The 27831-nt window shown below is 42.1% G+C and overlaps 2 protein-coding genes across 7 annotated transcripts; one reads left to right on the top strand and one right to left on the bottom strand.

Moving 5' to 3' along the window:
* Window positions 1-96: 96 nt before the first annotated feature.
* Window positions 97-6619, bottom strand: LOC133014468 (metalloreductase STEAP4-like). The gene is made up of 10 exons (XM_061081710.1): window positions 6116-6619; window positions 5769-5876; window positions 5604-5674; window positions 5394-5481; window positions 4116-4394; window positions 3893-3987; window positions 3655-3765; window positions 3078-3120; window positions 2810-2974; window positions 97-741 (listed from the first exon to the last, which is right to left on the bottom strand). The coding sequence occupies exons 1-10, from the start codon at window positions 6314-6316 to the stop codon at window positions 484-486; spliced, it is 1419 nt and encodes a 472-aa protein (XP_060937693.1). The 5' UTR covers window positions 6317-6619; the 3' UTR covers window positions 97-483.
* glipr2l (GLI pathogenesis-related 2, like) lies at window positions 6260-27050 on the top strand. Of its 6 annotated transcripts, none has more exons than XM_061081711.1 (7): window positions 6260-6705; window positions 7681-7826; window positions 20763-20895; window positions 22831-22939; window positions 24127-24230; window positions 24693-24770; window positions 26161-27050. In XM_061081711.1, the coding sequence occupies exons 2-7, from the start codon at window positions 7824-7826 to the stop codon at window positions 26328-26330; spliced, it is 597 nt and encodes a 198-aa protein (XP_060937694.1). In that variant the 5' UTR covers window positions 6260-6705; window positions 7681-7823; the 3' UTR covers window positions 26331-27050. The 6 variants fall into 6 exon arrangements, with proteins under 6 accessions (XP_060937694.1, XP_060937697.1, XP_060937699.1 ...); XM_061081712.1 differs by lacking the exons at window positions 6260-6705; window positions 7681-7826 and adding exons at window positions 8964-9084; window positions 16610-16663; XM_061081714.1 differs by lacking the exon at window positions 20763-20895.
* The last annotated feature ends 781 nt before the right edge of the window (window positions 27051-27831 follow it).

Raw genomic sequence — 27831 nt, 5'->3', positions numbered from 1 at the left:
ACTCAGCAGGGAAAACCTCTCTGAGTTTGACTGAGCTTCCAGACAGGATGAGATATTTATACATGGCAGGAGGAAAACAAGAGAGACAAGACAACGTTGCTCAGTGACAGTGAAGTTTATTTTGAAGAACATTTCCAGGTACTGTAGTGCGAACCAAATCTAGAAAAACAAATCACAATTTACAGAAAAAGATAATCCAATAAACATAAGGCATTGTCAACTGTATATTGTGGATTATTGATAAACTAAGATATTAATGGAACAACTCCAACACGATTGCATAAAGAGAGACTGTTTTGTCTATTGGCTTTGATAACAACAGATTGCAAAAAAAGAGAGTATACTGTCAGATCTACGACATGCATAACAACAAGCTATAGTAACCTGAAGAGAGAGCTTTTGCAGGGCAAGTCACTGTGGTGTGTCTTTGTGTCTGTGTTTTCTGTGCAGAGCAATGTCTTTGTGTCCGTAATTGCGATAGTCCTATGTGAGCAGTGGTTTCTTGTTGTCATCCTCCAGGTCTGTCCTCTCCCAGCCCTGTCGAATGCGGGTGAGGGTGCGGTCCACGCAGGGCAGCAGGAGCAACAGCTTGAGAACCAACACCACAGACGGCAACACCAGGCTGAGCATGTAGCCAGGAGGAGTGTACCATTTGTAGGTGGAGGGTTTAAGGAACCTGTTCCACCCATACAGGTAGGTGTGAAGGGTACAGAGGAACACCGTGAGGTAGCCTAGCTTCGACTGGAGGGGAGAAAGATAAAATAATGCATTAACATTTACAGATTCATATAATTACAGCTCTGAAAAAACAGATCTAATCACTGTGCAAAGGTCCAAATGAGCTAAAATGGGACAGAATGGCCTTATAAGCTGTTTTCAGGTCATGAACTACACAAAATCTCTTGAAAATTGCAGCTGGATATTTTCCGGAGTTTGCCTTTTACATACTGTATGAAGAATCCAGAAGGAGACACAACAACAGAAAAGTGTCCAGAACATTGAGGCTAGGGGTGGCACCTGAGTACAGGACATGCAGGAGGCAGGATATAACTTATAAGAGTCTGTGGACAGCACAGTGATTTAGGCCTTTACAGTTCTCAAATCACGTCTTCCCAAGTTGACATTTTGTTTTTTCTTAATGAGATATGTCAATCCCTCAAGTTCCACGTTTACGGCCACTTCAAACGCTCCTTCAACCAGACATATTACCGTAGAGCTGGCAGGAAAAGTTCATGTTCATGTTATAAAGACCTACACATTTGCACACATGTTAAACCATGCTCAACTACCTGGTGCGAACATATACTGCAGTACATCGTGAATGTCCATGCACCCACACATCTACAGGCAGATAGATCTATTCTATGCTCAAAACCTTAAGCCAAGGATAATATATGCCTCCCAAATTACATTTGATGAATAACTTAACATTTAAAGCGCTGCTCTAATTTGGGCTGGAGTAAAGGGGAGGGCTGTGGAATGAGAAAATGAGCTTGACATGACCCAGTTACATTTATGAATGATCTCGTTCCCTGTAGTGAGTCCAATTTCATTCTGATTGGTCAAAGTGGGAGAAAAAAAGGTAAATATTTGTGTTTGCCTGAGTGAAAACAATCAAAGTGGAACATTTTGCAAGGAAACGATGAAAATATCCCCAACATGCCAGAGTGTTTCATCGGACCGAATCGCTCGGTGTTGGCAAAATCACGTAATGTGAAGATCCAAGCAAACAGTTTTTCTGCCAGTATCTACACATCTTATAAAGGTCCAGTAGCCTCTTTCTGTAAGTTTCTAAGTAAAACCTCAGCAGCCTGGAGCATAAACAGGTGCAATAGTACACACAACATTTCATAACACACTTTGAAGTTTCTCCAGAGGACACATTTTAAGTGGATACCAAGTGACCCTGTTTAATATTAGGAGCATGTGTCTCTGTTAACTGAATCATCAATCTGGTTGTCATTTGCAGCTTTTCAAGGCCACAGTGAAGAGGTGAGATAATCATCTGGTCCATATTAAAAACTTCCCAATGAGCTTGTTTGTATTCTTTTTATCAGAATACGGCTCATGAAATATCATAGAATTGGCACTACAATGAGCGGCAATGTGCTTGTCTGCCATTCAGTTTCCTTTTCGTCGTGAGTAGAAGTGCCCTGTTGAGTACAAAAGGTTTGAAGCCTTTGCTGCATTTAATTTTGTGAAGTGTTTGTAGCATTTAAGTTCAAATATAAATTAAGAGAATACACACGTGTGGCTTCTTAACTTGTGTGCTGATCCAGGGTCTAAAGATGTCGCAAAAGAGACATACACAAAACTTTAGCATTTAAGATTACTTGGGAAACCAGCGGAAAGGTTATGACTACACAACATTTAAAGGAAATATTATTGAGATAATCAAGTTAATTATCTCAATTTCTCATAATCTTACTTGAAAAAGTTGAAATGCTCTAATGTTCAGAAAACGCACCAAGTTTCTCATCCTCTTCATTGCTGCAGCTCCACCTTTCAGCCTCTGTCTAAAATGCTTAGTTTTAGCTCCTGTCTCTTTAAGGCCGCCCTCCTGATTAGGTCTAGACCGCTCTGATTGGCCAGCTAGCCCCCTCCGTTGTCATTCCTCCAGTTGTGACCACCAGGGTTTCACCATGTAAACAGGATGCAGGGACTGAGCCAAGTGCTGATGTGCTGCACAGTATCCTACACAGCTCAAGTAGAATTTGGGTCCAAAAACTGAATGTATAGACAACAACTAAAGCTCACACATTCAAATATCAATGAATCATTTAACTCAATGAAAAATGCCAGTGTCTACCTGTACGAAGTTGAACTCCCTCCAGCTGAGAGCATTGGTGACAGAGGGCAAAGACGTTATTCCCAGCAGGAGATAAACTGCGAATCCCAGGATCCCCACAGAGTAGTAGGAGTCCGAACGCCAGGCTGAGGTGGTGTCAAACTCGTTCGTTTTGTTCTCTTTGATCTTAAAGTGAAAGTAAAACAAAAACCTTTTGTGTCTGTACTGAAGGAAATAATAATAACTATTATTGAACCATAACTATTTTCGACCTGTGTGGCTGCCTTACCTTTGAGATGATACCTTCACCAATCCTGAATCTCACATAATATCTGGAGGATGAAAATAAGAAAAGTTTTTAGAGAAATAGCATCTGGAAAAACTCATATTAAACCCTACCAACCCTCCAATACCTAGTTACCCCTCTGGATCACCATAGCAACTACCGCAGTATCCACCACGTCCACCATTGACCATTGAACAACCTGGTCATGTGACAACTGAGTTATCGAAGACTGCTGAACGAGTGATTTTAAGAATAATCATGCTCAATCTTCTCAATCTGATATTTAACACTTTCACCAACAACTTGACAATGAATAACTACAAACAAAACTGACAATTGAAATAACAGATACATAGAATTTGAATTAAGAAAATAAATACAGATCTTTGTGTAACATGTAAACATATATTCACTTCTTGACTGCAAGTTTTCATATCAGCGTCTGTGAAAGGCCGATATCTTCCTATTTATCTCATCAATTCATTACTTAACAGAAGGTTTGGTTAAAGCTTAGACTTTTTCCAAGCTGACATTATTTGTTGAAATTAATAACAAATTATTCAAGATTAACCACTTGTACCTAATGGGGATGACGAGGGTGTAGAGCACATGTAGAAAGGCGAAGCCAAGTGCCAGTAGTCCCAGCTGTTTTCTGCACAGCATCCAGCGATCCAGCCAGTTAGGGAAACGCCTACAACAACAAACATACTTTAACTTGTATGAAGCAATATTTAAAATACATCAGAAATTGTGCACCTGTGTTCAGGCACTAAATATGTCATTGTCATCATGTCATTCAGTCTGTTCTGATGTCTGACTTGTATTTGGTTCCTCTGTAGAGCTGAAGGACGGCAGCGATGACTCCAGGCAGGTAGCACAAAGCCAACATGATGAGTGACACAATTGGAAACACCTGAAAGATCAAGATTAAGAACAAAATGGATTATTGTGAGGAGATGAATGTACACCATGATTTATATGAAATTTTTTTCGAGGATACATTTTCAAGAGGAACACATGCTGGCGCTTAGCAGTGTTTACCTTGTTGGCCAGGGACACCATGATTCGAAAAGAGACGTCTTTCCCCTCATCAAGGTACCTGTAGACGACATCTCTTAGGAGCAGGTAGAAGAAGAAGAAGGCAGTGAGGCCGACGGCCACGCGGAGAGGCAGCCTCCACTCAGGGAACAGCTGCAGGGGGAAGTCCTCCAGTTCTCTTGCTGCAGACAGGGACCCTCTATCCAGAACTGAGAAGCCCAATTTGGTGGCTGCCTCTGCCACTGCCTGCTTTGCCTCAGCACTGTTTCCACACAGGTAAACCTGCAGCATGAAAACATCTGTAGTTTTTAAAACATGTCTGATGATGATCGTCTTCATTACCTCATATTTAAACGTTTATGTTTATTTCTTTGTACACGCAACGATCAAACCAATTTGAGTAGAGGAAAGCAGTTAAAAACGAATAACAATGCTCAGTTAACATCTGTGATTTTGCTGATGGTGGTCCAAACACCACAAGACAACCCAATACGTACACATATTCACTCCACAACATAATGCCCTCCTGTGTGGTTTTAACGTCCACTGGGATTCCGCAACCAGATCAAAAAGAAAGAGAAAAGCCTGCATATGCCGCAGCTTTGCAGCACCCAGAGAGAGAGAGAGAGAGAGAGCAAAGCACGTGAAAGGAAGCACAGATCTGGGAGAGATTATGGAGTTAATTGATTCAAGGATACATCAGAGATGGCAGTCACAGCAGAGACAGAAGGCTGTCTACTCAGGTTGGGCTTCTTGTGCTCGGATTTGGGTTTGATCAAAACTTCAATTGAGTTGATAATATAATTTGGACAAAAATGTTTTCCTCTTAGAAGGCGACAATTCGTTTTAAATTGTTGCTCGACTCCCCAAACACTTTGGAGAGCTGACAACTCCTTGAAGTGGAAATCAGTCAACGTTGAAAAATGGTCTGACTCTTAATGTTAGTGAAAGTGAAAAATATAAAATGTAATATAAACAAACAAACAGACCGGGGTGAAAACATAACCTCCCTGTTGCATACCTCTGTCAAGGCTAACCCCTTGTGTCGTCGTGTTAAAGCAAGTGGAAACAAATTCCCTCATCTGCTCGATTGTCTGGATCTGCTGCTCCAAAACATTTTGTTACTTTCACTTTTAAGATTTCATGGAATGGATCAAGCAGATTTGCATAATCCTGCTATCTTACAGACACCATTGAAAACATAACCTCCACGGTGGAAGTGACTTTATACAGATCTGATGCTGAATGTGTAAACTGTTTGGAAAGAGGCTCCTTCAGTACCTGTCTGTTGGCATCTGTCGGTCCGTTCTGCAGAGCCCAGGCAGACAAAGTGTTAAAACCTTTCACCACATGAGCTCCAGGGACCAGCCTGGAAAACAAACAAGAAACGTTTCCTCCTTGTTCCAGCAGCTGTTGAGGATTCAAAACACATGATCCACAACAGTTCTTAATGTTTTAGGTCGTCCTCATTATTGCCGGATTTCCTTTTACCTCTGCAGGTACTCAGCATTGGCCTCCGGATATAGATTCTTCTTGAGGTTGTTGCTGACGTCCACCAGCACCTTCCGATCAATGAAATTAGCGGAGTGGATTAAAATGTTAGAAATTAACCAACTGCTGTGTGACACAAAAGCATCTGACCGTGCAACAAGGTACCTTCCCCTTGAGCTGAGGTGCGAGAGCCTCGAGGAATTCATAGTTTTCTCTGTGAATACAAATAAACACCAGACCAGCTGACTGAGACGCTGCCGCATGGCTCATCACCTGAAAAACACATGCAAACAAATAGTACTGCTGTCATTCAGGGCCATCACGTATGAAAACACACTCAGTAATGAATAGCTGGCTGACACACTCTTCATCAGTGACCTTCTAGCTCACTTGCTTTCCCCCAGAGATGACTATGCAACACACACTCTCAAGTATCAGCTATTGATTACAACAACAATCATCAAAACAAAAGCTGTAAACACATGAGCTTAATTCTAGTGAGAGGGGCGTACCTGAGCTCCCTGAGGCAAGGGGCCACAGCTGTTTGGTCTGCGGCTGCCGTAGACCACCCTGTAGCCAGACTGGAGCAGACGCAGTCCCAGTGAGCGACCCAGGTCCCCCGTCCCATAGATACACAACAGCTCAGACTCTGGGGCAGCTGCTGTGCCGAGAGGATGCAGCGACACACTCTCTGGCTTCACTTCCTTTGACATGTTGCTCTTGCAGCAGGTGTGACCACCGTCTGCCACAAACGCTGAGGATATCTCCGGTGGTTTCCAAAGAACAAAACACTCTGTCAGGGTTTCTGTCAATGACTAGACAGCCTCTCTGGAATATGACTGAGTGATATGTCCAGACTTGAGGCAGAGGTAACAAAATTATAGTCCTTAAAGTAACAGTTCATGTGGGTGGTTCTGGAAAAAAAAGAATCAACGGTCTGCTCCTCAGGCCATCCTGTATCCACTTCTGACTCATTACTCTGTGTAGTAGTTCTTGTTTTGGTACCTCCCCTCCTCCTTCCCTCTCAGGATAGGCTGAACACTGGGAAACTCTCTGGCAAAACATAGGAATGTATCTGGCACAAGTATCAGAGATGTTTTCGGTAAGTGTGTACAAACTGTGCTTTTTGGTGTCTGTGTGTGTTGGGGTAGGAAATTTTGTGTCAATGTGTCACGTCGACCTTCTTCTCGAAAATCATCAGAACATTGAGAACCGTTTGTACAACGCTGGCAGCCAGAACTTGCATGCCAGTAATCCAGTGTCAACACAGTGGAGTTTCTTCATTTACGAAATCACTGCTCTGCAAACATTAGGTAACACAATGAGGCAGTAAGTGAAAGCCCAGTTAATATGAGGACATAAAGGAAATGCCCATATTAAAACCACCCAATGAGCTCACCCATGTGTGGCACATTGTGAGGCAAATCTCTTAATTCTGGTTTATCTAATGTCGGCTGCTCAAAAATAAATTCCTGGATGTGTCCCCTTAATCATGTCCACTCTTCAAGTTACTGAGTTCTCCTTTTGCCTGTACACGCTTCCACCGAGTTTCAAGACCATTCCTGATAACAGACAGACAGTAATGGAAACATAACTGTTTGTGTCCGAGATTGAGTGCAGAGCGAGACAGGACTGAGATCACAGACAGTTTACTCATGTGAGCAGCAGCAACACAGGGCTCTGTACAAACAGCAGATCTGGAACAGGTTAAGGTCGTGCGATGCAACATAATGTCCTGGAATGTCCCCATCCCCCTCCTCTCCTTCCCAACACATTCTCCATTATATGGCCGGAAAATTCACATTCCCATCCGAGTTCATTCGTACTTTCACGTGTGTGTGACAAAAACACACACAATCCTAGCAGGTTATTTGTTGTGATTGAATGAACCTCATCGTTAAAAACAAACTGTGACTACAATGGTGTTGAGCAAAGGCACTTGCTGATTCATGGAGTTTGCACACAAACCCACCAATTACAGGCTTATCTGGGCTGTTGTGTTGCCCTGTGAGTAATTAATATTCTGAGCCTCGTAGATGAATTTGGCCTGTGAGTGCAGTCCCTCTTATTTTCACAGAGGTCCAGAATAGCTGCAGTATTGAGGGTTGAGGTGAACCGCTGGCCCAGTGACCTGTCCTACACTACAATTAGTCCCTCTGCTCTGCTGCTTCACTAAGTGACCGTGTGTGTTTGAGTGAGTCTACATGTGACACAGGTATAATGGTATGTGAACAGACACACACACACACACACACAAACATACACACACACAAGATAATGTAATGAAATTTGTTGCTAATCTGGTTTCTTGGGCAGTAATTACCCTGAGACCTCAACAACAATTAATCTGCTGTTTGTGAAAAAAGGACTCGCTTACTCTTCCCCAAAGACCTTAAAGCCTGGAGAAGACTTGTGCTCATTTGATGGGGAGGTCATGCTCCATAAACAAAGAAACATTATGAGTTTTTTTGCGTCCGTGAATGAGAACAAAAGAAAGATTTCAATGTAAATACAGCAGATCAGAGATTTTCATGCACATTGGAGGTGTTTGTTTTTCCAAAATGAAGTGCTCGGGTGAAAGTGACCCAGAGTTCCTTGTCCTCTGCAGCCGGGCTCAAAGATAAACGGGGAAAAAAAGTCCAGGCACTAAAGAACAGAGTTCAACCTCAGTGAGCTACAGCGAGAGCTGCTCGTCAGTTACACATCAAACAATCCAGCCTGGAAAACACAAAACTGAGAGCAGCAATAACACATCAAACGTCAAGTCTAGGAAAAGGCACTCCCAGGCAGGGGTGGGGATTGGACCATCCACTATTCCCAGGCTAAGGCCATTACATGATTGGGTTTGCACTGCGCAATATCTGATTGTCTAAGCAAAATGCAAAGTGCATTAGAGCCCCAAGTCTGTGCTAATGAATTCTGCTGCAAGAAATGAGGCTCACTGACAAAGTAAAATCCTACTTTGTAGATCAGTGTATGATCAAGATGATTGATGTTAAGTTGCAATTCAAAATGTTTGAATGCAGTGCCTGTTCTGTGCTATTATGAAAGCAGGTCTAATAAATGTGTCATTATGGTCAAGGTGGAACTCGGTCGTTAGAGAGTCGAAGATAAAGAAAGGGAGAAAAAAGTGAAGTGGGTTTTTCTGCAGTTATTGAGTTATCAGAGCAGATGCTCCTCAGGTAATGGATTATAAGATACATGAATAACGGTAGCAATTATTCATTGGAGAGCATGGTCAGGGTGGGAGGATGAATTATTAATGAGCTACAGTAGACAGATTTGTTGCAGAGTATGATTTCATGTCAAAAAGAAAGAGGGAGATAGAATGGAGAGGGGGTGGGTGCATTAGATAATGGCTGCAGAGCACTGCAGGGGATTGGTGGTCGGAGCTAGTTGGATCTGAGGTGTGACCGAGCCGAGGAGACACTGAGCCACGAGGCAAAGTAAGAAGAGCAAGAATCAGCATGGACCAAGTTTGGTACAGTGCCTTTTTCTGCTTCTTGCTTCACCTCCTTTCCAACACATGTGCTGTTTGTGTTTTCCTCGTGGGACAGAGTGCTCTCACATGAGCTTCCTTGGCCATCTTTTTTATTTTTGAGGTGATGTTTTGAGTTTCCGGGCATGGCCGAACAGAAAGGCCACATCTAAAAGAACTGCTTTTCTTAAGGCAGTAACATGAGAGGGGCGTGCTGAAAAAAAAGCCCCATACACTCGTCATTTTTTCTAATGATGGCTGAGCTGTCAAAACTCCTTTTTTTGTGGGGCCTTTAAATGCGTGAGGGAGGAAAATGAGGTCCAGCTGATTGGTTGACAGCTGATGATACCCTGAAGTAAAACTTATCTTGGCCTGGGAGAGAGTCAGGAGTTGTGTTGCAAGCTGCGCGTCTCTCTCTCACTCTCTCTCTCTCTCTCTCTCTCTCTCTCTCTCTCTCTCTCTCTCTCTCTCTCTCTCTCTCTCTCTCTCTCTCTCCCTCCCTCAGCTCGCTCCCTCGCTCCCTCCCTATGTCTCTGGTCTATCATTGTGATCGTTGTAGAGATTTACAGTGAAATCTTCCTACTGACCCCTGCTGCATTGGTGCTCAATGAGTGGCCTGTAAAGTTAATGGGTCAGATCCAATCTTTCCTTGTAACACACTTCACTCCACATGCGCGCACACACACACACACACACATTGTCCCGCCTCTCACAATGCAGAGCAGAATCAGGACACGCTCTCAGCTTTTTACGGGTTTTAAAACCAGACTGAATGAGTGAGCAGTAGTCCTCTGGTAACATTGATGTACGCCATATTACAGAGACCCCGAGGAGTTAAAACTAAATCTAAAAAGATGTGAAGGTTTTATTAAACAGAACCGTTAACCCGCCATTTACCCACACAGTCCATCCACGCTGGTGGTACATTGCAGATTAGACAGTGTGCACAGGGCCTGACTATTATACTATTCAAAACGTTCGTCTATTTTTGATGAACGTCAGTCCTGCCAAATACTGTGTACTGTGCACATATTGCAGAGTTGATATTTTCAGGCGATGCTCAGATATCATCCTTCCCTCCAAAGATAAATAGACCCTGTAATGCAACTTTTAAAACCCCGAAATTGTATTTTTTTATCGGCTTCTTACCACGAGTGATGGGATCTGGCTAAGTGATCTGGGTATTTCCCATGACACGTCCATGATGAATAAATATTATTTATTTTTCTCTCCCTCTGGATTGAAGTTGTCTGTCGCCAAACAGCAAAAGGCTTTTGGTTCGAATCCCTGTTTGACTGGCGTGCAGTTTGTATTTTCTTCCCAATTGACTAAGAGTGTTTGTCTCTGTATGTTGGCCCTGTGATAAACCGGCGACCTGTTTAGGGTGTACCCCTCTAGCCTCAGCTGTGGTATAGATAATGGATAGATGAATGGTTTGAAGTTGGCAGGGCAGTTTTGATGGTACATGGTACTGTCCATGTCGAAAACCAGATGCAAAAATAACCATTCACTAACCACTGAATCTGTTTTCATCCGATATCAATCACAACACACACACAGAAGCAGATGAGCAGTGTTCAACGTACAGTATGCAACTTCAGCCGCTAGGGGTCTCTCAATGGAAACAATAACAAGAGACCTAGTGTGATGGTGTCGGATGCAGCGTGAGATCATGGGAGTTGTTGTCTTCACCACCAATGCAAATGAAAAATCTGACGCAACTCAGACGCAAATCATGTTTCTGAATGAGGTTGTGTACTAAAATTGTATTCATCCTACACAGCAAAGCAAACTGGTTAAATGGCTAGCTGTGTGTATATCCTTCTTCATACATCGTTTGTCCTGGAAGTTATAGCAGAGATGGGCAAATTGGAAATGATGCAAAATGAAACGTCCACTTACCTTGAATAACACTTGGGATTTCTCTGGGTTGGAACATTGTTAGAGACATTTTGGATGATGAAAGTACATGCATAAAAAAATAGGTAACATCGGTCTAATAAATAAATGTTACATATTATATCTTTAACTGTTGAGAATATTATTTTTTTTAATATCATGGATATTTATTGCTGTGATGAGATACAGATTTTAACTTGAGTTTTCAGGGGTTTTAAAGCTTAGAGTTTAAATAATGGGGCAAAAGCCACTTTAGATACAGAGGCTGACATCAGCTATATTATGTGGGATCTTCAGTGTGTCAGCTATTAGACGCCCTAAAGGCCCTGGGAGGAATATCTATCTTGTGAAAGCTCCTATGTGCGGGTCAGGCACCAGCCGTTGATGAAATACAGGAGTGCAGCAGCAGCAGCCGCAGCAGCAGCAGCAGCAGTAACAGTGACAGCACGAGTTGCAAACTGAGCCATAAAGCTGCCTCACCGGCAAACCAGGAGTGTAACTGGGGCTTTTTGACAGCTTAAATACACCACCTTATTACAAAGGCGCTGCTGGATATTGCAGCGGGTAAGAGTGTGGCATGAGTGTGGCAGCACAACTCAAATTATGTGTCTGGATTAGCTCTGTAGTTTTTTTTTCTCTCTCCCATGTTTTCCATTTATGTTTTACTCAACCCCAGAGCTTTGAGCGTTTCCTTTTTTATATATATATATATATCACATAAAAAAATATGTCTTGCCAAACACACTGAAAACAGAACTGAAACTAAATATACTGGAAGCAACATGCTCCGTTCAGCACTTTTGTGTTAGGATGAAAACTAGTCATCACATTTCAGTGAATAGTCTGTGACACCGAATAGTGTAGAGAAAAGAATACGAACTAAAAGTATTGAATATATGCTGAAAAATTAAGGCTGAAAATGTATAAATAAAATACTTTAAAAACTACCTGCTGGCTACAAGTCACCTGTGACTGTCATAACCTAAATATCCCCTGTACTTGGAGACATGACAGACCTGAGTGAACTACAGAGTTAAACTTCACTTCCTCCACATCTTATCTAATCTGCCCTCCCCTCTCATCTGTTATAACTACATTCACCCCTCTTTGGATTTTTTCCACTCCATTTTACTCAAGATCTCACTCCCTCTCAGACCCTACAACATCAAATCCCAACTCCGGACAGTAGTGAATATATAATTCATTCCCATGACCACACACTGCTGAATTTTTCACTCTGGCAGTCATGTATAATTATAGTTGACTCTGTGTCAAGCTGTCACTCTGCTGCCCCTTTCTGGTAGTTTTTGCACAAAGCCCTTAAAACTATCGTCTCCCTGGCAGTGGGGGCTGCCTTTTCGTCTTTTCAGAGTCAGTGGATTGCTCAATTAATGTCAATCGTTTGCCAGCTAGCCACCATTCAAACCTGGTCCCGTCTCCAGTGGAACGGGTGATGACTCGCAATTACTAACAAAAAGTTGTGTCGCACGGCACAGGCGTCCGCAGAATGCATACTGTGGTCTTTTAGGAAATGAGAATAAAGCAAGTGGTAATGATCCTCACGGGTGTTGTAATGAGACTTAATGGAAGTTAATGGGGTTACGCTGATCGGGAGAGCAGAGAGACCCCAGGTTAATTCTGCTATTAACAGGACAGAGACAGAGTGAGGGGGTGTATATATCTATTATACATAACTGTGTGTGTGTGTGTGTGTGTGTGTGTGTGTGTGTGTGTGTGTGTGTGTGTGTGTGTGTGTGTGTGTGTGTGTGTGTGTACACGTACAAGTACAGCAAATACAAAGGTCTATCTCAGTGCTCATGCCTAAGCCTGAAATCATTAGATTGTTAGAACCCTCCTCAGTTTAAGAATTATACATGAGCCTTGTGGAAGGTTCCTGTCTTTGATTCTCTTGTCCTTTGCAACTGTTATGGTTTGGGTTTATACAAGCTGTGTGCGTGTGTCAGTGTGTGTGTGTGTGTGTGTGTGTGTGTTGGAGACAGTGTGTTCTTTCAAGTCTTCTGCGCTTAGCAGCAGTTAATGAGATCTGGGTGAGTGTTACCTGTGAGGAGGCCTTTGATGAAATATGTTCAGAAAGAGGGGGGGGTCGTACAGAATGAGATGGGAGGAGAGAGCCAGGAGAGAAGAAAGTGTCTGGGTGTGTGTGTGTGTGTGTGTGTGCGTGCGTGTTGTGGGGGGATGATATATAGAGATGGGTTCTAGAAAATAGAGAGGATATGGGGGGGGGAAACAGAGAGCGAGCAGGAGCGAGGAAAAGTGACAGAGAGCAGAAGGGGCGACATTAGTTTTTAATCCAGAGGAAAAGTCTTCCTCACCGCAAAAGAGAAAGGCAGATAGATGAGGCCCATTCATTTACAGCCACCCGCACTCACACACATGTTCTTGACAGGGTTAGGGTTATATATGTTCACATACGACTAACACACACCCTTGCATATGATTGACAGTTTCAAACAGTCAACAACTAATTATGTTCGGTCCATTACAGTCAACAGAAAATTATGTTTGGTCTGTTGAGCCTTTGTGAGTTTCAAATAGTGGATCGCTGACTGAAATTTTATGAAAACCCATGAGGGAGTATTTGGATTATAGTTTTCCTTCATCACAATCAGACTCAAATCCTCCTTTTTAACTCTAATACTTTAATTCTAATTACTCCACACAGGCTTCAGTGAGCTGAAGACTAGGAGGGTCTTTATCCTTTAAGGAGAGAAAAGGGGGGAGTCTGTAGGAGACAAAGACAGACAGAACCAGAACGAGAGGAGGGGGAAAAGAAAGACGGAAAATCAGTAAGAAACAGAGTTTTAAAAAAAAGGGGAAGTTAGAATGAAATAATAAGGATAACTGCACTGCCTTGTTCTAATCTATAGCTTTAAACTGCTTGGTTTTTATAAATGCTAAAAAGGGCAGACTAGTGTACTACTCCACCAACAGAGCAGAGGCATATTTTTCTTTCACGATTTATACAGAAGCAAAATTACAAACATGCCACTTATATAATAGAAAATAGGTTGGAGAGGCCAGCTCGTCAAAAAGGGGGACTGTTCAAAAATTGCCCCCAAAAAAAGACTTGATATTTATTCTGTCTACCGAACATAGACTGTATATAATATTCTCCAACCATCCAGAAGTTAATCTAAAATGTCCCGGATATGAACACAGCTTTCTTGGGCACTTGCAGTCAGAGTCTGCAGAGTCAGTATAGCGATCGAAAAATGTGGCCACAATAGCGAGGTCCCACAAACATGTTCAGCATATTTATTTATTATTTGAACAGACATCAGTTTGATTCCTAACATGACTCAACCCTTCTAGTTTGTTCCATGCCCAGTCCGCTAACATGGAGGAGGAGGGGATTTATGGCCTATACTGCAGCCGTTGGCTTCACTGTTGAGGGAGCTGTTGTGTCATCCATATTTTTATACAGTCCATTGTACCTACCTGAACCAGCACTTAAAGTCTATATTAAAATGTATTAAACAAGCGAAGATGTTTCATGTTCCCAGAGGGCTATCTCTCTCTCTTTCTCGCTCTCTCTCTTCTCTCTCTCTCTCTCTCTCTCTCTCTCTCTCTCTCTCTCTCTCTCTCTCTCTCTCTCTCTCTCTCTCTCTCTCTCTCTCTCTCTCTCTCTCCCCCTCTTTTATCACTCATTTCCCACTGTTATCTCTATCGCTCTCACGTTGGCCATTTTCATCTGGCGGAGATACACAGGACACTGAGGGAGAAACACACATAGATCTACAGGAGTTTGAAGGAAAAAAAAAGGGAAAGAGAGAGAGGGAGAAAAGGAGGAAGCACATACAAAAGAGAAATGCACGCTGTCTCACACAAACACACACCCACCCACACACACATATAGGTATATATACAGACACAGTGGGCCCTATTTCAGGATGCTGTCAGCAGGGGGACAGAGGCTAGAGGAAACACAGGATGAATTCTCCTCTGCCTCTTTCCATCACACTGCCATGACACCCCTATTTACCTCCCCCATCTATCTCCACACCGACTGTCTGCCACCTTGTCTCGCCGCGTGTGTGGCTGTTAATGTGTGAGTGTGTGTGCAGGCCTATGGGTGAGCGTGCACCGTGTGGGTATATACGTCCGCGTGTGTGCAAGCTTAAGTGTATCAGCACATTCACAGTGATGGAGTGAGGTGAGGTGGACGCTGTATATCGTGCTCAACGGTGCCAGAACACGCTGTGCCGCCCATCAGGGTTTGACAGAATCACTGTGTTTCTGTTTAGATGGCGGAGACGCATGCACTCGCTCTCACGGGAGACACTCTGGAAGTTTCCCCTTCAAAGTTTACAGCCGGTGCCAGTCCTGACATTCCCCGGGCAATCTCTCCCGACTGATTCCCCCTTAACTCGGCTTTCAGGCTTTTTTCTTCTCTTTGTCATCTTCAGACTCGCAAGCATTCCTCTCCTCCTGAAGTCATCATCCGGTGGCTTTGCGTTTCACCCCATATGTCCTAAAAAAAAAGTGTTCTGTCCAATTCCCCAAACCTCATTTCGGCTCTGAGTGAAATGATCCTTCACTTTATGTCTCCCACACATGTCCACATCCCCACAAACACAACATCCCCTGCTCTCCTTCCACTCCCCAAGGCCGTTGTCATGCATTTTCACTTCATGTTAACTTTTTCGGTTTGTTCTCCTTGGCCTCCTATGATCCATGACCACAAAAAGAGACAGAACACAAAGTAAGAGCAAATAAAATGGTTTTCATCAGGGGAGATGTTCCGTGTTGAGCTGTCCACTGGCTTTATCCCTGAGCACTTAATTCCTGCTTTTAGATATACATGTTTGCACTGTAACTTTATTGTACGCATCTATAAATTATCCTATTGCTGAGTGAATGTTTTTGACTTACATATACGACATGTTTTTAAGTGGCCTCACTAAAAATAAATGGAATCAAGCTGCAACAGCCAACTCTCATAAGCTCCAATCGTCCATTAGAGCCCTCCATGATACAAGGAGACGAGTCTTATATTAGTTGAGAAGTTATAGCATGAGATCACTTTCTCTGCTTAATTCTCTTCAGAGGAGCAGAGTGAGGCAGTAGATAAAGTTTCACATGCACTGATTAGTGTCTATGGCACTTTCTTCCTGTGAATACACTGAAATATCACTGACATGTGTTTGAAAACCGAGTCTGCTCAGGGGCTACCATTTTCATCATTAAATATTCATTAATATTCATTAACACGTGATATTCAAATACCTCAAGGACATACTGCATGTATGAATTTTCAAAAAAGTGCTTACTCGTTGTAATGTGGTTTAAGCTGTAAGTCCTGCTGGGCGTGAAGCAGTTGATTTGATTAAAGTGAGTGTACTAACCCAGCTGCTCCTATTCCCACTCGCTTCACCGTAATAAATTGTTGCTCGTATGACGGGATTTTACATGAGTGTGTATGTATTCATGTGTCTGGACGTGTTGGGATCGTCGTGGACGCATCAGATTGGCAGTTGCCACTGGAAAGAAAACCTTTCCAACCCCCATCTCCGTATTAGTCAGTAGTTGATGGCTGTATTTTATTCATGCCAGTGTGAAATGTCTGTGTGTTTGACAGTCTGCTGATGGGCTTACACCTTATTTCCAGACAGCCCACCCGCCTGCATTGTCTCGACAGAGCAATGGAGTCCTCCTCAGCATGGTAAACAATGCACGCCTGCACAAAGGCAGCCACACACACACACACGCACACACACACACACAAAAGGTACAAAATTAGGTCTTATATTGACTCCAATTCATTGTGGACACTTAAACCAAACCCTTATCCCTAACCTTAACCATGACCAATGAATTCCCAACAAACCTTAACCTATAACCACAATTCATATCGTGCCTCTTACCTGAACCAGGAGCTCAGAAGTAATGTTGTGGCCCAGTAAGACCTGGCTTTGTTCCCCATTATGTCAACTGGTCTTGACAAGGTCAGTGTTTATCGCTGGTACCCACACACACACACACACACACACACACACACACACACACACAAGCACACTCACACTCACAATTCTTATTTAACAAATAGCTTTGTTATACGCTGGCCCAAAGCAGTAGCTTACCATTCCCAAGGCAAGGTCGGGAAATATTACTTCACAATACAAACACAACAGAACAGTAAAGTAAGCCAGAGCGGAGGCACCATCCAGAAATACTAAATTAGCTTACTGCCCAGTCCAACCACAACCGCTGTCCCAGATGCTAAGAAAAGCTCCATCGGGGACTCGAGCATAATGCTTGAGGGGTGGTTAGTTATTTTCAGAAGCAATAACAAGCATCTACCGTGTCAGGGTTTCTCTCTGGCTCTGCTCAGAACATCTTGTATGACAACTATTAAACGACATTAAGTCAGCTTGAAGAGCTTATTAGATATACGACTTGGACAGGGCTATTTAAATTAGAGTATATAAATTGCAGCGCGGGGAAGGAGGGAGAGTTAGAGGAAGCAGGCAGCAGATACGAATGTCAGTGAAAGCGACGAGGAAAATTAAGTGCAAAAGGGTGCAAGAATAATATTTACAGAAGAGCCGTTTCCTCCTAAAAACTGCACAGAAAATTACAAGGTGAATCGAAAGAGAGTATTGTTGAGATAACGCTAGTTTGTTTTTTTCATTTAAAATTAAAATCAATGTACAATCATATCTTTATTTACGGCTGGATGTGCAATTTTATCCACCTCTGAATTATTTGATTGAGATGATTCACTCTAGATACCAGTGTCTCCATTCTTCCTAGAATTAGTTCTGCATTACATGCTACTACAGGAACCTTCCTATAAACTTCCCACTTATATATCTCCTATATTATAGGAAACTGTACAAAACAAAACAACGACTGAACTAAATTGTTCCCTACAATGTTGACAGAGAGATTGACAGTGTAGGAGAGCTGATCATTTCCCTCCAAGTGGATGCATACAGAAATACAGGATGCTGACAGACACTCAGCCATGAAAACATAACACGTCAATCACTGTCAAGGTCAAACACCACTTGTACGGTTACCAGTGCTGAGCAGCAGACATACGGTTCAACACACACGTCCTGTAAACATGCACAGCTGCACGCCTGCATGGATGTGTGTGTCTGTCTGTGTGTGCTTGAATGTGTGCGTCTGTATGAGAATGAGGATGTGAGGATAATTTAATTAAGGACCAGATAGAGCGGGTTACTGAGGTTAATATCCTGCACGCACTCTGCTCCTCTCCGGACACCGTAATTGCTTTAAGCACATTAGGAACTTTATTGACTGTGATGGCCTTTTAAGACATTACATTTCTGCTGCTTAGTGTCAGACAGGAGTCGTCCAGTCCTGCTTACTGTCTCTGACTGCCTGTATTCCTGTCTTTCTTTCCTTTCCTTTCCTTCCCTTCCCTGCTTGCTCTCTGCTCACTCTGTCACTCCCTCCTCACTGCATTCCTCTCCCCCACCCGGATCTGCTTAATTGAAAGCTCCCTAAATATGATGAGATTTGTACAGCACCTCATCCGTAGAGGCGGCTTGATGAGGTTTGATTGGCAGGTGATTAACTCCTCTTAACCCACAGAATCATCTGTCCTCGGTGGAACAGTTGCACTAATGACACCATAAAAGGCTTCTCGATGTGTCAAATCCAGGAGCAGCGCTCTGGAGAGAGCGCTTCCAACAACTCCGTTGAAAACGTGCAGCCCCCTCACTCCTCTTTCTCTCAGCTGAGATCAATCCTCTCAACGCCCTCTCGGTAGATCTCCGCATTTTCACTCAACTAGACCTCTTAATGAGGATGGAAGTGAATGGAAGGAGTTATTAAAAAGTCCTCACCTTCCTCCTGGGACTACTAAAGAGGAATTATACTCAACTAAGTGCACTTACAGCCCTAGTTTGTGTTATTTCACATTTCTTTTGCCATAAATCCACATCGACGGCAGTCATCATGACTGAGATGGGAAATTATTTCGGGTCCAGGAAGAATTTGGTGTTCCTTTCCTTTTTTCTTATATGAGGGATGCGCTGGAAGGTTTTCATTAAGGGCTTCAGGTGAGGAGAAAATGAAAATTACAGATGGAAGGGGTGGAAGGAGGGGATGAGAGACAGAGGTAAAGTGATGGGGAGGAGAGGAGAAGTGAAGGAACGATGTCGCAGCTGACAGGGAGTGGAGCCAAGCAATAAGTACAGCAGATATAGGCAATGTGCAGAGATAAATGATGTAATATTTGCATGGATCAATGTCTGTAGTGTCCCTCTAAAAGGGGCTCTCTCTATAAATCACATTACCATGACTACAAGTACATGTGCGCACACATTCGCAGCACACACACACGCACATGCAGCTATCTCAATTAGTAGGAATTAAGATGCATGGCCGTAAAGTCGCAGTGTCTCCAGACCACGATGTAAATGCCTTCCTCCAGCTGCCCGGCCCCATCACTCTGCAGATGGTAGGAGGAGGCATGGAGGGAATCAATTTGTTGAGATAGCACTATCCGGCTAATGAGAAATCAAGTGGCTTGACTTTTCACATGAATCCCATCATGTCCACTCATATTATGAAACCAAGATGTCATTAGTTGCACTTAGTGTGACTGATAGTAGTGCAACCACAAAGATGGTCTGTGTCTGTGCTAGCAGCGCCACCACGTGGAGAATCAAATAATTACATGTAAAGGGATCACATCGAGGGGGTTATGTCACACCACCTGATGAAATACCACAGCTCTGAATAATTAATCAGAAACTCAGAATGTTTACTTCTCTTATAATACATAGACAGGATAAAAAAAATAATGGTTGATCCCACAGGAAATATTTTCCGCTGAACAGTTAGTTCATGTATAATAATAATAATAATGTATTATTAATATTATTATTCATGAAACAGAATTTCAGATTTTCAATCCAAAATGAAAACGTGTATTATGTTTCATGATCGGAGCATGCATTTCCTTTGTACCTAATGTTATATTCTCCTATTCTTATTTGTTGATTAATTAATTAGTGTGATTCATAAATTAACTTTTCAGTAATTAATGAAGAAAGACAGAAAACAGCCAAGACACACTTTTTTTCAGGATATGCAGGATGGGCTGAAAATAACGGGAAATATTAATATTTCACAAATAATTTGACAGTCTGCAGTTGTGTATCACGTTTTGTGTGCATGTAGGAAGATTTTCTTTCCATGTACGTGGTTTTTAGGAAATTTATGAAATTTCTTTCAGACAAACAAAAGTTATTAAGTCATCTTTGGGTTTCGGAAAGGCTAAATGCTGAAAACTTAACTTTAAATCAACAATTCTACAAATTCTATGTTGAAAGGAGATCCGGTGATTTACCACAGGATAAGGATCATGTTTTTGCATTAGAATAAGATTGAATCAAGAGTATCTCTAAGTGCCAACTCCCAAACACATTAAATCCACAATGACAAATTTAAATAGGACAGTGTTTGAGTTTAATTTTTCTAGACAAAATTTAGATTTTCTAATCTCATGTTAAGATAATGTCATAAAAACATTGTATAAATAAAGAATTGAAAGTTTTGGTAGTGAATTATTGAAATATTGTTTCAATAGATCAAAAGCAACAAAAATTTGACCCTAGGCAGCTGTTTAGATAATGAATGCATCAGGGCTGATTCAGTGTAAGTCATGTTAGAATCTGATGCTTTTTAAATGCACGATCAGTTTGGTTTCAATGTTAGAGTCAAGATATCTGTCCTGAAGATATTAAAATGTTGTTTTATGTGATGATTGCTGTCTGGTCAAGAAAAAGAAAGGACTGGAGAGGACAGGAGAGGACAGGACAAGAGAGGACAGGACGGGAGAGGTCAAACCTCACAAAAAATACAGACAAAGACATGGACACCACCTCCTTTTACAGCTATGGTCCACTGCTCAGTGTGAGTTAAACTGCTGACTCCCCTGCAACAAAGATTCATCCTCTGAGGATAATGACTGTATAAATATTACAATAATCCATTAAATAGCTGTTCTTTACTACTGTACATTCATATCCTGCATTAAATGGAGCTGCACTGCTCTACTTTGGCCAAATGCCTCAACATTGCTCCCTGTTGATTCAGCACCTCCACCACCCAAGCATCCACCCACTCGCTCCGACAAGGGGGTTAGGGTTATGCTATATTTTTGTAATCGTATAGGGATGAGGTCGCACACAGTGTGTGTTGGCTTTTTACTGACAAAGTTGTGTGAATAAACTGTTTTTCTCAACTGGGAGATTGGCCAATCAAGCCTCAGCGTTCTACTGTTACACATTGAGCAGTTGCAACACAGCACTTTGGCGATGACACAGGGAAGTTCTATTGATTTACAACTGATCAAAGTACTAAACTATCTGCTATAGTGAAAGTGAAAACTTGTCTTGAAAGGTGAGATGTGTCCAGTCAGAAATAGCAGTGAGTAAGCAGCACTGTGACCTCTCTCAGACTTTTCACAGTAAGAGCCACATTATACACCAAAGAGCTGCATGTTTCATGGATTGGTAAAAAAACTGTCCTGGCTATGTCTGTGAAATACATGCCCATATATGGCATATGTGAGCATGTGTCCCACAGAGATGATGTCACCAGCCGCTGTAGGGGGCTGGCCTTTATTTTGTAGGGCGGTAAAGAGTGGGTATGTATTTCTCCAAGCCATCAAGTTGGAATGCATTTAGGGGGTGTGGCCCAAAGAGAGGTAGACAGGGTATATAATTAAATGAAGTGAAACAAAGTTTGAGGAACTATTTGTTGCCTAGCGATCACTACATTCTTTTTTGTTTTACTTTGCACAAACTGCTGTGGCTTCCAGGTGGTGTTAAAGGATCTGGAGAAAAGGCCCAACAGAAAGAGCATTCAGCAGCTGTCACAGAGCATCAGTTTGGCACAGACAGAGAGAGGGAGCAAGCAGCAGAGGGAGAAGCAAGAGAGAGAGAGAGAGAGAGAGAGAGAGAGAGAGAGAGAGAGAGAGAGAGAGAGAGAGAGAGAGAGAGAGAGAGAGAGAGAGAGAGAGAGAGAGAGAGAGAGAGAGAGAGAGAGAGAGAGAGAGAGAGAGAGAGAGAGAGAGAGAGAGAGAGAGAGAGAGAGAGAGAGAGAGAGAGAGAGAGAGAGAGAGAGAGAGAGAGAGAGAGAGAGAGAGAGAGAGAGAGAAAACGAGAGAGAAAACAAGACAGAGGAGAAGCTGCTTTTGTTCAAACTTGATCACACTGAAGGACTTCCTGTGTCAGCACCATGGGGAAGTCAGGTAAGTGGAGACCAGGTTTTTACTTTTACTTTGACTGTGTCACTTTGACCCTAAGTTGCGTGTGTGTGCATGCGTGTTTGTTTGTGAGATTTGGAATCTTTAAAAAAGAGAATTTACAGATCTACAAATCAAACTTTTTTCTTCATTTAATTTTAATCTCGTTTCCTCATAAAATAGTGTTTTCCCTATAAGATGTATTTCTTCTCCTGATTCTTTGTGATGACTCATCTTGCAGCATGCTGAGTAAACCCCTGGCAGCATGGACACTTGTATTGTTTCTGTGTGCCTGCATGAATGTGCCTATTGTGTGCGAGCACTCGAGAGATTGTTGGACTTGTGAAAAGGCCAGTGAGTGATAGGCACCAGGCAGAGGGGTGGGTGGGTGGGGGGGTGGTGGATGATGGAGATGACGTTTTCTTCTCTCCATCCATCATGTGTCATCGAATGAGAACTCTCTGGTCACTCTGAGGTCAGTCGGTGTTGAGGTGGTGCAACTCCAACTCCGATTTGCAGCTCGGGTTTGGACTCTGGAGTCGTTTACGAGACCTTGTGTTACATCATCATGTCTCCTCTCTTTCTCTCTCTCTCTTCAGCCTCCAAGCAGTTTGCAGGGGAGCTTCTGCAGTGCCACAACGAGTACAGGAACAAGCACCAGGCTCCTCCGCTGAAGATGAGCACGAAGTTGAGCAGAGAGGCTGCCCGGTGGGTTCACGCACACACAGATTCAATTAGAAACCTTATAACCAGGGAGTGAGCACACCAGTCATTGTCAGACTGCCCTGGGTAACAGTGACAGCTCCAGTCCAGCCTGTCAAATGCAATAAGTACAAAATATAAAACACAATCTCTTTGCTTTGTTTTTTTATTGTTATTTCAGGCTGTGTTGACAATCTGTTGCCAGTAATTGCATCTCTATTGATGTTTCATTCAAATAAGGCTCTAATGAGACTTAATTTTCAGATTGTCTGTATCATTAACTCCAGACAAACTCAGAGAGTTACTGAAATGCCAAACGTGTTTAGTACGGACGAAGGCTCTCTCCTTCCTGTATCATAGCGGTAACTGTCTTGCATAATATTCTCTACTTTCTTTCCATTTCCTGGCGCACGTTTGATGGTGCAAGAGCAACAGTGAGATGTTAAACAACATCTGGTTATATGAAACCTGATGTTAACATTCAGGGCACAACAATAGAAAAGGATTCTTCGATGGTTTGTCATGTATTGACAAACAATTGACATGACGCTACTAACATTAATGATACAAATCGACACCTCTGTTGATATGGGAGACTTTTCTATATTGTGGTCACAGGATATTAAATTCAGATTAAGAACATTACAGCTCATTGGAATAGTGAAAGGCACATTTTCTTCTACCTCTGTGAAGAATGACATTGGTCAAGGCATCTTAATTATTTGATCATACCTGTTTCCCCCTTCGCTTATCGACAGCTGCATGTATTGGGAAGATTTCTAATTTTAATAAAATAAAACTAGCTTTAGAACATAATCCAACGAGATTATAGATACGAAATTTCATTCAATGTGTCCATATAAGTACTACAGTGTGTGAACCTTTTAACCAGTACAAATATCAGTAAGGCACAGGCTGTAGTTTCTGCCACAGCCTGTAGCTTACTGATACACAGATACACTGCTACAATAACTTGTCACTAGATTCAACTTCAGATATACTGTTTATCTTGAAGGTGGAGCACAGCACAGTGCAAAGAGATAAAAAAGAAAAGATGACTTCTGGAAGGGCCATGTCTGAAGAAGAAATGAGACTCAAACTGATAATCTGTCCAGTGAAGAAATGAGCTTGCAGCGTTGAAAAGGTGAAAAGACATTTTGAGTTGTTACAATTTTATTTGTCCCTTGCTTTAGTTATGCTGAAAGTCTGGCCAGCACACGGATCCTGAAGCACAGCGTGGAGTCCAGCAGAGGGAGTTGTGGAGAGAACCTGGCGTGGGCATCCTACGACCAATCAGGTGTGTTTATATACGCACATATATCACCTGAGTGTTTATCATGCCTTCATCACACTATAGCCACAGTTAAACCCCTGAGATACTCATATGTTTATAAGACATATACATGATGCAACATACGTGATAAGACCCAGTCCTCAATATAAATGATAATTTAATCTATTGGGCTTAGAGAAGATTCTCATGCTGACTTTCCCACCCTGCAAGTGAACAGCTGGGATCCATTCCCTGTCTACTTCCCACTATACTAGAGAACTCACACCATGACTCACTGCAGAAATATGTCAGCACAGGATGGTGTGATTCATAAAACTTCTCTTCGAGTAGCACTGGAAACAACACGTATCCAAATGGGATTTCTATCTACTGGCTGCAGTGTTGTTAGTCTGATTAATATGTACGACACATGATGAGTTTGATTTTTGTCAAAGTGGAGGTAATGTTTGTCCTGTACTCGTGCAGGGAAGGATGTGACAGATCGCTGGTACGATGAAGTGAAACAGTACAATTTCAGCAGTCCTGGATTCTCCTCTGGCACAGGTGAGATTCATACACACACACACACACACACACACACACACACACACACACACACGAGTGTCCATCTGTCTCACTATCTTTCAGATTTCAGTGGGTGGCAAGCTTCCTCTGACCAAATGTAAAAGTAACTCAAAATAACTTGTATCACTCTGTATAACAATATTCCTAAATAATAATCAAAAATTTCCATGAACTGTATGGCTTCTGTAAAATCAAGTGTTAAATAATAAAGATGAATTGATTTGCTGATTGTACAAGATGTATCAGTCACTTGTTTAATCAGTTCAAGTATTTGGATTAAAAGTCCTCTGTGATAAATAATATGATGGTGAATATTTTTGGATTTTAGACTAAAACAAAACTTTTCAACTTTTCAAACCCATTCATCAGCAAAGTGGATGGTGGTAATAACTAACTCCTTCAAAGTTTGTCCGTTAGTCTGTTGGCAGGATTATGCAAAAACGTGGTGTAAAGATGGGTGTTGGGCCAAAGATGAACCAGATCCAGGAAGTTTTTAATCACAGGCACATTTTGAGGACTACTATATATGAGTGTGTGCAGTTTGGTGAAGCTCGGTTGTATTAAAGGGGAAGTGGGCCTTGGAGAAGGTGTGGGCTCTATTGGGGGCCATTCGAGTTCAAGGAAAAGTTGTGCTCATCATAATCATGAAACTTCCCTTCCCATAGATTTAGTTTTGTCAGTCTGACCTGAAAGTGCTAACACTTATTTAAACATCAGTTTTATGTTTATCAAATTTCGCCTACAGGTTGTATGATACACTTTTTTACTTATCATGTCTTCTTGTCGGCTCTTAAGTTTCTCGTTGTATCCGTTTCTTGCTCATAGGCACGTTGTCAGTTTCTGTCTCCGTGTCACGTTGACCCACACATGTTGGTATTCTGTTGCTGATGCTCCACCTTGGTCAGTGCGTGACTGACTTAGTGACCAGCCATGGAGAAATACCAGGGAAATCACAGTCCTCTATACTGCTCATATACATTCATACCTGCTCATTCCTGTTCCTCTTTAAATCCTCCAGGTGGTTTCCAACAGCCTCAGACTCCACAGTACATGAGGCTGTTTAATTGAATCACACATGGAACATACCATTCCTCATAGCTCATCCCAGTGATTCACATTGTTCGGTGTGGAATTACATTTAAGCAAAGAAAAGCGGTGAAGTGTAGAGGGAGAAGGACGAGGTTTGGGAATGATGAGTTCAAGACAAATTAACATTCCTTCATCTGTAAATATTTGGAGGAACTTCAGTCTGCGAGCACTCAGCTTAAAGTTTGTCCTATCTTCTTTCTCACTCCATCCTCTGCTGCCTTTTCCCTGTGTAATCTCTTACTTTTCATGTTTTCTTTCTCTTCTCACCGTCCACCTGTAGGTCATTTCACAGCAATGGTGTGGAATAACACTAAAAAGCTGGGTGTGGGTAAGGCCACTGCATCAGACGGTTCTTCCTTCGTGGTGGCGAGATACTTCCCAGCTGGCAACATCACCAACCAGGGACACTTTGAAAACAACGTTCTCCCGGCTAAAGCCACCACTTCATAAAGAGATCCCAAAGACTTGACTCAAACCCAAAGGGATTTATTCCTTCCTCCAGGAGTGATGATATCTGCCTGCACTGCTGTGGAAAAAACTCAGGAGAGCAATGGTTGATGCCTAGTAGATACACGACATACTCGATACTACAATCGCCTGAAGATTCTAAAAGATGTACATGTGTTAGATGCAGTGTTTGACATTATTAACAATACATGTAGTGACTGGTTGGACTGTGTGATCTTGATGATCATCTACACTGCATGAGACAGTATTTCCTTCATAAATCTTAGTACTTTAATATATTTTACACAGTTAAAAACATCACAGCCTCACATCTGAATCTGTGTAAGAATGCAGACTAATTCAATGGAATTGCAGGGAACTCACATTTCCATTTAGCTGATTACTCAACAGGCTCGGTATGTATTTGTGGTGCAGTTACTTGTCAAAACAAAGCCTGCTCATCCAGGATGTGTGTTTCCTTCTTTATTCTAATCAGATTTTTTTTAATAAAGTTTATAGATTGCCAGAAATCGGTTTGGCATCTGTCTATGGATGCTAGTGTTAGACTTTATGAGTTAGAGTTTCATTTCATACATTTCTCCGTGTTTGCAGGGGAAGTATAACCCTTCATTGAAGATGACTGCGAAGGAACATTTTAGACAACGTTAAACACTGAGTTATGAGCATGTTTTTCCAAAATTGGTATTAAACGTCTGAATAATTGTGCGTGAGACATACATCTTCTGAGTCTAAAACACTGGAATGTGTTTCCTTAATACCTGCAGACTGCCTCTGCCAAACAATAAAGCACTGTAATGTATCTGTAATGGTGAGCTTTACAGTGTAGCCAGTTAGCAATGTTTTTTTGAAAAAAAAAATGTATTACCACAAAATATAAGCCTTCCCAAGTTTCACCCGATCTACCCTCTATTTAGAGTTTGAGAAATAAGCACTTGTGAGTTTCTCAGCTGCTTCAAAAGACCTGTTGACCTTTAGCAGCAACCAAAATAATAATTTACACTGTGTTTTTTATCAATTATTTGACAGTAATGGCAGATTTCCAGTTACTTGGTTCTGTTTTAAGTAAAAAACATTTTAAGTAATTAGTATATTTTGAATGAGGGAGGATTTTCCTGTTCGGCCGGGATCTTTCTGTGAAGAGTTTGTAAGTTCTCCCTGTGTCTGCATGGGTTCCTCCCACATTCCAATTCTGTGCTAACCGGGTTTAGGTTACTGGGAAACTCTGAATTGGCTGTAGGTGTGAACGGTTGTTTGTCTCTGTTTGACCCCGTGACCTGTTCAGGTTGAACCCCGCCTCTCGCTCAAAGTCAGCTGGGATCGGCTCCAGCTCTCTGCGGCCCTCAAAGAATAAGCGGTACAGATAGATTTGGATATGGATCATCATTCTGTGAACATTTATTTGGCGAACTAGCAAAAACAAGCAAATTAAATAAATCTCAATTTACTGTATTTCTTGTGAATTTGCATAAAGTTAAAAAAAGTG

The sequence above is a fragment of the Limanda limanda genome, chromosome 11 (genome assembly GCF_963576545.1).
Source record: "Limanda limanda chromosome 11, fLimLim1.1, whole genome shotgun sequence".
Lineage (NCBI taxonomy): Eukaryota > Metazoa > Chordata > Actinopteri > Pleuronectiformes > Pleuronectidae > Limanda > Limanda limanda.
This window is presented reverse-complemented; position numbering and strand designations above follow the sequence as displayed.